We start from the raw sequence: 10,803 nt of genomic DNA, 5'->3' as shown, positions 1-10,803 counted from the left end.
AATATGGAAGAAAATTACCGACATCGTCAAAAGTATGCCATACATCAACTGTAAATCACAGCTACTTTAAATTTGCACTTTATTAAACTAAAATTGAATGAGCTAAAAAACCGCAAAATATTAAGAGATAAAATTTAAAAAGAAAGTTCTTAATTTTTACGAAAGCTTGTCGATTTTTTTTTTTAATTTTGTTCAAAGATTAAACTTATTTTCATTTAGTGTTTGTTAAGGAATAAACTATATTTTTATTAACAAATAATTCAAATTAAAGTATAATAAAATAAATAGTCAAATCGAGTCAATATGTGAGTATCGTAAAGTTATGATATTTAAGAACATCTCTTTCTTAATTAACGATGACACTGTTTCTATATGAAGCTGATTTCAACATTTTGTTTTAATAAAATTCAGTATCGAACATATTCTTTCCAAACTTGCCTAGGAATGTGATACAATGGTTCGTTCAAAACCTTTTTTCAAAACTTATAAAGGCAAAAACGAGAAGGCGAAGACAAAAAGAGAATAAAAAAATTTCCCGCAGTGAATTTTCAGATTTTTAAAACGGTATAGTAATTTGATTTTTTAAATTTAAATAAAGCATGAAGACCCCATGGAATAAACGAGTAGATAAAAAATATATAACGGTAAAACTGGCACATACATAACTATTTGAAAGAATGCACTCAGGCGACGCCTCTAGCCATTGTGTGTCACAGATTTAAGTTGTCGATGGAACATTTTTTGTCATCCCCTCCCCCCTTCCCCTCCAAAGCCAAATCCTGGCTACGACACTGCTTATACATATATACCTTCTTTCTATACAAAAGCCGGTTGCAGGTACTTCAAGATCTGCAGGTTTTACAGGATTTACAGGAAAAGCTGTTTTCGTCATTAATAAACCGTATGTATTTAAAATGTCGTGGGATGGGAAGAGAATCCTGTAAATTCCTGCAAATCGTGAAGTACCTGGAAGAGGCTTAATATGTAGTGGTTGAACACTCTTATTATGCGCCATTTCTTCCATTGCCATAAAAACTAAGCTTTGGTGTGCCTGGAGTTATAGCAAGTATTTTTAGACACAATATTCCTTTTATTATTAGTTTTAAAATTAGTAGTTTGCGTATTTTCAGATGCCTGCAAAAAGGAGTTTGATATGGAGTCATTTCGAGAATTCTGGCTCGAAACGTGCTATGTGCAAGCATTGTTTAAAGCAAATAAGTTTCAACGGCGGGTCCATAGGAAATTTAAGCCGCCATATGAAACTTCGACATTCTATCATTCGCTGGCATGATACGACTCTTAATGGTAACAGCGAAGGAAACATACCAGAGGATCAATTAGAGCCGGGGAATCAATCACCGCAAAGTGAGCAGCAATTACAGGCGGAACAGCTGTTGCAGGTGAATAAACGGGTAATTACTAATTATCAAACAAAGTAGCGAACCACCGAAAAAGGGGAGAAAAAAAAATTAATTAGTTAAAATTGTCGCCCATCATGCTTTGCGTTTGGTTGAAGTGCCGGAAATTATTAAATTCGTTGCCATCTTGTAACAGTGCTCTGCAAGGCGACTTAATATCCACCTTATAAGAATTCGTCTTGTGCTCTTTTTTTTTAATTAGTACTTTCGAAAAAAAATCGGTCAGAAAATTTCATTACAAAAGTTTACTGCGATTAAGAATTCGAAATTAAAATTGAGCTACAGGGGCGGCTGCATTATGTCTGACCACACCTGACTGGCCATCCTCTACCAATACAAATTACATTGATTGAATTTTACAGCCTCATTTCATGAATAAAAAAAAATATTTCATTGCTTCAGATGCTTACATTTGTTGTAAAAAGTGACCATACAAAAATTTACCTTGATCAAGGATCGATTAGATGACACCAGAGGTCCTTTGAGTAGGGTTTGCAGCAAAAACGGTATATTAAAGGTAGCTATATATAAAAACGCCACTATAAAATTTTGAACCCCCTTTTTTGGGGGAACCGTTCGCTTGAAAGAATATAACTTTTTCTAATCTAGAAATGTTAACCCCATTATACAGGGGGCGTGGCGTCTGACATCTACATATATTTGTTAAAGTATGTATGTATGTATGTACATATGTATCAGGGTTGTTGCGAATATTCGCATTCGCATTCGCAACCGCTGAGCTTCCGCATTAATTTTAACATTCGCATTCGCTTTCGCATTTGCAAAAATCAATGCGGATCTTTTGTGAATGCGAATATTGAAGGGACCGAAAATTACAGTTACTTTTTTACGAGTTAAACTTGGCTAGTTATTTTTTATTCCGAAATAAAAGTACTTTCCGGATAATAAACAAACCGCTTATCCAAATTAAACCAGTTTGGTATCCAATGAAAGAGGACTTAAATAGCTTTAAAACTGAATTGTCTAATAGAGGAAAGCCAGACATTGAAAAATATTTTAATAAAAAATGTTAATTAATTACCATAGAACAAACATTAGGTCAGATATGTATTTACATGAATTTCTTTAGTATTAAGTTATAAAAAAATATAAATAGAGGTGGTTACCTTCATTCGTTATTTCTGTTTAAAAGCTATTTCAGTCCTCTTTCATATGAAACCAAATTTGTTAAATTAGGATAAGCGGTTTCTTTATTATCCGGTAAGTACTTTTATTTCGGAATAAAAATTATTAGACCAAATTTAACTCGGAAAAAAATAACTGTTATTTTCGGTCCCTGGAATATTGTGCAAGTTTCACAACGGTATTCTAAAAATATTTTTCTGAAATACATTTGCGTTTTTCTGAAAATCATTTGAACTTTTCTGAAATACAATTGTGTTTTTCTTACTTTCATTTGCATTTTTCTGATATACATTTGACCTTTTCTGAAATACATTTTCCCTTTTCTGAAATTCATTTGGCCTTTTCTGAAAGACATTTGTGTTTTTCTGAAATACTTTTGGGGAAAGGTGTAGTCGGAAAAATAATTGGTTTACCCGTAAATAAGTGCATACATATGTACCTTAATTCACAAAGCCCCTAACCAACACTTTTTTTATTTTACAGGAGAAGCAAAAAACATTATAAAAAGACCCAATAAACATTTAGGTTTGAGCTCAACTTGAGGTTAAGTTGAGAACTAAGGTATTTCTCAAATCTCCAATGTTGTTTCTCAACAGTACCTCAAGTGGAGGAGCATAGCGTTCTCAACCAAAAGGGCATTTTTTTTTTTATGAAAAAAGGACTGTTTCTCAACTTGAACTCTAATGTAATTCTCCAATTAAATACTGAAATTGAAATAGTAAAATACCTTATACGTTTTTGATTGAAACGACATATATAGATGAATTTAAATATTAATTTTTCATTTTATTACTCCTTTTGTATTATGTAGTTAATCAATATCGTCTTACAATAATTGACTTCACAGTATACAGTCCGACAGTAATTTTGCCAGAATCGCAAGAATATTTGAGGATACTTTGGAGATTATTTACCTTTCGTTGGCAGTTTTCCCCTTTATATAGCTTTAGTTTTTCACTTGATAATTAAAAAAATTCGTATCTCTATCACTTTTTACGTAGCTGCGCGTGGGTCAGAGATGAGTTGGAGAATGATGTTGGATATCAACTTGAGAATTATGAATTTCTCCAAGGTTGGAGAGATATTTTTTTGGTGTTTAAAAAGTGGCATGGTAACTCCGTTGTTTTTGGTGCGAATACTTAAAATTTTTTATTGAAGATGTAGTTTATACATCCTACCAAAATCTGTAAAAACGCAGTTTCGAAAAAAGTGTTGGTTAGGGCCATGTGTATAGACCGTATGGATATACCGTTTGGTTATAAATTTTCTTTGCGAACAAATATATCATCAAACAAAAGTATTCAGTAGTTTTACGATGCCACCGAGAATTGGTATACAAATATAGATTTTTATTATTCCAGAAACCACTGAAAATTGACGGGAAAGTAGCTTCATCTAGTCCCCCAGCAAGCAATAATCCATCACCCGCAATCGACGAAGACATGAACAGTATTTACGAGAAACAAATTGAGGTACCTAGTTTGTTGTTCGACCTGATTGTATGTAATAATTTCCGCTCATTTACAGTTTGTGGACGGTTATTTAACAGAAAGTTCTTTCATAAATGAGGAAATAAACAACCAAGATATTTTTGAGCCCAAATCTCCGAAAATGGCCTACCACCGAAGATCACGAAACCGAAAATTGGAAGATTTAAAAACCCGCATAGAAATACAACTTATGCGCGCGAAAACTACATATTTCACAAAGCATGCGGCAAAACTCGACATAGAATGTTCACTAATGTTATTACAAGTAAAAAAACTGGAGTTGGAACTAGAGAAATTGCGTAATGAAGCTCAGGAAAATCCATTAGCAAGTGAACAAATGGGGTTTGAATCCGTTCGTAATGTAGAACTTTAAAGTCGCAAAACAAAAAGTAAACGATTAGTAAGTTTAAATGTAAATAATTTCGCTGGAGATAGTCTTGCTGTATGTTCTTTATATAGAAAAATGAATTGTATATCGTGTGTTATTGATAAACTCAATAGCGGCTTAACGGATCTGCTTATTTCATTTTGTTTATTTCTGTATGTAGAAAGTTTGTAAGAAAAATTTGGGAAAATGGTGTTGCCAGATACCTGAAATATCATTGAAAAAAATTAAAATAAAATTAAATTTAAATAAGCCACAATAATACTAGTTCACTGAGAAAGTATACAAAAATTTAATAAAGAAAAAAATTTAAATAGGGTTACCACCATTCGAAGAGAAGTCCTTCTCTGCTTGGTCCATCCATCGCAGTTTGGGCTTTCCTCTTTCTCTCTTACCACCATCGAGACCTGCGTTGAATACTTTGAGAGCTGGAGCGTTTCTGTCCATTCGCTCGATATAACCAAGTCAGCGTAGCCGTTGTATTTTGGTTCGCTGCACCATGTCCATGTCGTTTTAAAGCTCATACACCTCACGTTCCATCGTTTGAGGTACTTGCCGCCGCCAATGTGTAAAGGCCCATAAATCTTTCACAGAATATTTTTCTCGAAAAATCCAAGACCCGCCTCATCAGATGTTTTAATTTTTCATGCGTCCGCTTGTGATTTTTGCACGATGAGAGGACTTTACTCCTCAATTGCCTACTCAGTCCAAAGTAGCACTTGTTGGCAAGAGTGATTCTCCGCTGAAATTATTATTGGTGTTAATGCTGATTCTTAAATAAACGAAGTCCTCTACTTTTTCAAACTTTTAACTGTCAACAATCAGGTTGGTGCCAAGACGATTATGCTCTGGCTATTTGTGGCATGACTGCTAATACTTCGGCTGCGTTTCTTTATACATTCCGGATAATCCCATTTCACAGCCGGAATAAACAGAATGCGTTTGAAATATACGTTAACATATCATCAGGAACGTTCTAAAGAATAAGTAAACAAAAAAGTTTATTCCAAACGTTCGGAATGAATAAAGAAATGCAGCCTTCGTTTTGTCCTTGTTCATCTCCAGACCCTCCCGATTTGCTTCTCTATCTAATTCCGAGTAGGCAGAAGAGACGTAGGCCTTGTGTTTACCTTAGCTCTTATTATCTTCTTCAACATCATGTTAAAGATATCACTCGAAAGGGAGTCACCTTGTCTGGAACCTTGTTTGGTATGAAACGGCTGGATGTCTTTCCCAATTCTGACGGGGCTGGTGGTATTGCTCGACGTCATTTTACACTGCCATATCAGTTTCGCGGCAATACGAAATTAAGACATTGTGGCATAAAGACAACTTCTTTTCGTGATGTCGAAAGCGGCTTTGAATAGACAAATAGAAGGTGTGTGTGTCGAGCCTATTATCACGGATCTTTTCCATGATCTACAAAACTGCATACTCAGAATCTAAAAAAAAACTCGAAATTTTTACGAAAATTTGTTGAATTCTTTTTTATTAGGGAGTGCCATTCGTTTTTTTTTGTAGTTAATAGAATGGTACAATACAGCAATCTGCTATTGAAAAATTTCAACAAATTATTTTTCGTGATTGGGATAAAGAAAAATATTTGGGTATTCACACAATTGGGATACGATTTGCACCAAATTTCCCCAAATACCCAATCGTGTGACACTGCCTTTAAACTTGTATTTATACGGGTGTTGTTAAAGAATGAACTATAAAAAACTAACCAAAATTAAATAACAACAAAAATAATATTTTGAAACTGGTCAAAATTTGGTGCGGCTACATTTTTTTCGACTACTGTAAATAAGTTGACTATGATTACAATTCCACTAATAGGTTTGTATAGTAACTTCTCCAGTAAAACATTGCAGCGAGAGCGTAAAAGCAAAATAGAGCGTAAAATTGAGAAGAAGAGAAAACTAGCAGAAAAAGTTAATGAACATAAAACTAGCAAAAACTTGCAAGTGAACAGTCGTTACACTGTTTTGACATTCTGCTGTAAACATTTTACTATTTATAAATCAGTCTTAAACTCTTTGCTTTACACACAAGCACTTACACAGTCACAATATTTTGATTTAAACTCCTTTTACTTTTGTTTGTGCTAAACCAATTCAACAAATGGCGGCTTTTGACATTTATTCTTCTGCTAGTAAAAATTTCACTAGCAAGAATTTGCAGCTCTCCCGTGTTGTTACGCTCTCGATTCAGTGCTCTCTTGCAAATTTTTTGGGTTATCATACGCTTTTCCAGTAAAAATTTGCAGGTTCCAGTACAAATTAGTACTGACTATTGGTTACTATACAAACCTAATATATGACTTACAAACAGTGTGCGAACCTCTACCATACATGTGGTAGATCTACCACTTATTTAAAAAAAAATTTGGTTTCTAACCACATTTACCACACAAGGCTTTAAATATACCACATTTTTACACAGAACATTTGTTTAAATTTTCACATAACTAAAATTCCAACTCAATTCTAATAAGAAATATAAAAGTTAATCAATAAATTTTTAAAAAGGTACATCATAAATTGGGCTTTAATATATCTGTACCTTAACTTTTTAATATTTTAAAAATCCGCATATTTATATTTGCTAAAGTATTATGCGACAAAAAAGAGTTCTTTGTTCTATCCTATATTGTAATACATACACAAAAATATAAGCTTTTTTTAAACGGTCGTATTCTTTATAAACTCAATAAAATGAGACATTTTAAGTCTGGTAAAACATGCACAAATAATTCATTATTAATTACATATCATGTGTATGCGATATACATACATTTCGCACACCGTCTTCAAAAGAGGCACACCTAAAAAAATANCGCACAAATAATACATACATTTCGCACACCGTCTTCAAAAGAGGCACACCTAAAAAAATATTGGTAGATTTTTTTGCATAAATCAATTCGTAGGATTTTTCTCAAATTAATGAAAATATTTTTTTCTTCGTGAATATATTCTCTAACTAGAAAACTAATGCAATACTTGTTTTGTGTATCAATTGCGTTGAATCTTACGATCCGAAAGCACTTATACTATTTCCCGATCTAATTTTTGAATTCTATGAGCTATGAATTGGAAAATCTACCACATCTTGCTCAAATCTGCCACATTTTTTTGTCGATTCTACCATACCAAAATAAAAAGGGGTCAGGGGTTACCACTGAAAAATTGTCTTTCCTGCCAAGAGCTGGTTCATAAACCTATCAAAATGGCTTCTTTCTTACAATTTATACATTTATTTTTGCTGGTTTTTATGCTTAAAATAAGACTTCCAGGTTAACAAAAATATCACAATTATAGCTATTATATATGTACATATAGCACACAAAAAAGTAGTGTGGCAAAAGATTCGCATAGTTTATAGTTTTAATAAAGCCTTCGGAGTGAATGACGTGAAAAATAGTATCACAAAATAAAATTCCTATGTACGTACATCGCTCATTTGTATACAAACTTAATTATGTAGTATATATACATAATTAAGGTAAAAATATACCTTACGGTTAGGCTTGCCAAATGTCCGGTTCTAGGAGCCTCCGGGCTTGGTGAAAAATCTGCGCGCTCCGGGTTGCCATTAGTTTCTTCGAGTTGCGGTTAAAATCTTCTCCGATTCTCCGCGTTACTGGAAATATGACTAACAATAAGTTGTTTTCTTTAAAATTTTCGTGTATGATTTCATTTGGAGGGAAAGTTGCAAATTCGTGCCAGCAAGAAGATTTTAAAGAAGATTTTTCATTAAAAAAGGCTCAGAATGCAATTGAAAAGTACAGTTTCAAGCTTTTTGTTAATTGCAGTCAAAACGGCATTTTACAAAAACCATAATTCAAAATTCATAAACAAGTTCTTACTATCAATTCGATATTTCAAATGTTTCGGGATAATGCAAATAAATCCGGGGATATTCGGGACCTAAAAAACACCGGGATCCCGCGATTGGCAATCCCTAATACATACATCTAATTACTAAACTTCTGTAATTCAGTATCAATATTAAAGCATACATTTAGGAGGCATTTCCGGCCCAACCATGTACATGTATGGCATTGGTCGGGTATAATTGGAGCACGGTTGCCATATCATCAAAATTTTGTGTGCAATATACAAGTAAAAGGCCAAAAAAAACAATATAATGTACCATTTTTTGCCGTCCAACATAAATATATACAGTGACACAAACAAGTGACCACGTGTTGATTTTTTTTTTTGATATTCGTATTGCTTTTCGAACAAATTTTTTTTTTGTTATTTTTTTGTAAAAATGCTGTCCATGCTTTGACCAAAACTGTTTCAAATTTTGTACAAAGCTTAGGAAAATTCGACAAACTTTCATCAAAATTTTAATTTTTAATCTGAATCTTTGCTACAACATACTATTTTAGCCTACATAGTGAAGTTCAACCGCCTACAAAATCGCGTTGATTTTTGAAATATTTTTTTTTGTGGCGGATTTTTGTACTTTTTCCCATACAGGCATGAATTTCTTATGAAATAAAATGCGGGAGACCGTAAGCAAAAAAAATTTCAAAAAATCAGCACCAAATTTGTAAATTTCACTTGTTATTTAAAAAAAAAATACCGCAAAAGCAGCCTCCAAACAAAAACTCCCAAAAATCAACATGATTTTTTAGACGGTTGNGTTTTTGTAAATTTCACTTGTTATTTAAAAAAAAAATACCGCAAAAGCAGCCTCCAAACAAAAACTCCCAAAAATCAACATGATTTTTTAGACGGTTGAAACTTGCACTCGCAAAACGAAATAAGAAAATAGGAGATCATTTTCGCCAATTCGTTTTGTTGACATCCTAGAATTACGCCACTTCGTCTTGGATGATATTTTCCTGTACTAGTGTAGAACCTTGTATTGATGCGTCTTGCTATTACCTATTCAATATGCCTTGGTCCCATGCCCATTTATAAACTATACGAAAGTTTACAATACCTTGTGAATACCCATGAACCAATTAGAATAGATCTGACGGTTGACAAGCAGCCATTTGCAATAGCGTTTGAGAAAAAAGTATGTGACTTTCGTAATTTTGAAGTTTGCTGTTTCTGTTTTGTTGTTTTCATTTAATTCTTTGTATTTTGGATTTGGTTTATCTCAGCGATTTTAAAGCGATTTTTCAAAAAAATTTCTGTTCAAATATAATTGAAATGAAGTGCGCGGTAATCGGTTGCAAACACATGTACAAAAATAATAAATTGGTTAGCACAAGCATGCGCTCAAAAATTGCTTTAATATTTTTCTTTATACTTCCTCCTCATATTCTTTGTTTACTTATGGTCCATTTCAAAGAAAACAACATGGCGCCGAAATAACAAACGTCAGACAGAAAATTACTTTTTTCTTTTGCTTCATCTTTTAAGATCTTGTGTAGTAGGATCATGGTGAANGTCCAAACTAATAAATTGGTTAGCACAAGCATGCGCTCAAAAATTGCTTTAATATTTTTGTTTATACTTCCTCCTCATATTCTTTGTTTACTTATGGTCCATTTCAAAGAAAACAACATGGCGCCGAAATAACAAACGTCAGACAGAAAATTACTTTTTTCTTTTGCTTCATCTTTTAAGATCTTGTGTAGTAGGATCATGGTGAACACCCTCATTATAATTACCAATGCAGCCCTGGATAAATAAGCAGAAAGCAGAGTTGCCAGTGACGAAAAAAAATCTGCATTCCACTTATAAAAAATATCTCAAATTTGGAATATACTTACCAATAACTTTTTTTAGTTACCAATTTTAAAATTGTCTATTTATTAAGGAACTTTTATTTAACTAATAACATGGTATTTGGGATCATATTAATGGCATCTTCTCGGTTTTCTTCAACTAAAGCGAAAGTGATGAAACTAAAGGCAACTACGAAACTTCATCATTTAAAAAAACTTCAACTGAAGTTATTATAGATAAATACAGTGACTCAAAAATTCGCTATGTATTTTTTTTAATATTCACAATGTTTTTTAAGTAAATTTTTTTTGGTATTTTTTTATAAGAATATTGGTTGCACTTCAACCAAACCCTTAAAAATACACATATTTACAACATTTAGAAAAAATTCATAAACATTTCGTCTAAGTCTCGAACTTTTTACTCTGAATTTTCAGAACAATTTTGGGTATGCTATTTTATAACGAACAATCATAGTGTGTAACTACATACCTGTCAATTTTTTCTTTTATTCAAAGAATCATTTAAAATGTTTAAGTAATCAAAAGCTCCTCAGGATTCCAGTAAAATGATTTTTGAATTGAGCACGATATGTTCGCTTTTTATCGATATACATAAATATCCTATGTACATTTAATGAAAAAGTGCATTAAAGCGTTCAAAAA

General features: G+C 32.7%; 1 protein-coding gene and 1 long non-coding RNA gene across 3 annotated transcripts in view; one reads left to right on the top strand and one right to left on the bottom strand.

The window, feature by feature from the left end:
* Positions 1-4,701, top strand: part of LOC108376949 (uncharacterized) — a 13,264-nt gene extending 8,563 nt beyond the window's left edge. The window contains exons 3-5 of one of the 2 annotated variants that reach the window (XM_017633210.1): positions 1,131-1,400; positions 3,926-4,036; positions 4,092-4,701. In XM_017633210.1, coding sequence (XP_017488699.1) covers positions 1,131-1,400; positions 3,926-4,036; positions 4,092-4,427 — 717 coding nt within the window. In that variant the 3' untranslated portion in view covers positions 4,428-4,701. Of the gene's footprint in view, positions 1-1,130; positions 1,413-3,925; positions 4,037-4,091 lie in introns of both variants that reach the window. The other variant, XM_017633209.1, reaches the window with a different exon arrangement.
* Positions 4,605-5,305, bottom strand: LOC108376950 (uncharacterized). Its single transcript, XR_001849292.1, has 3 exons — positions 5,235-5,305; positions 4,763-5,181; positions 4,605-4,645 (listed from the first exon to the last, which is right to left on the bottom strand). It is a non-coding gene; the product is annotated as an uncharacterized LOC108376950 (long non-coding RNA).
* Between the last annotated feature and the right edge of the window lie 5,498 nt (positions 5,306-10,803).

The sequence above is a fragment of the Rhagoletis zephyria genome, unplaced genomic scaffold, assembly GCF_001687245.7.
Source record: "Rhagoletis zephyria isolate East Lansing unplaced genomic scaffold, Rhagoletis_zephyria_1.1 Rzeph_scaffold_11241, whole genome shotgun sequence".
NCBI lineage: Eukaryota > Metazoa > Arthropoda > Insecta > Diptera > Tephritidae > Rhagoletis > Rhagoletis zephyria.
The sequence above is the reverse complement of the archived record's forward strand: the minus strand, read 5'-3'. Positions and strand labels throughout refer to the sequence as shown.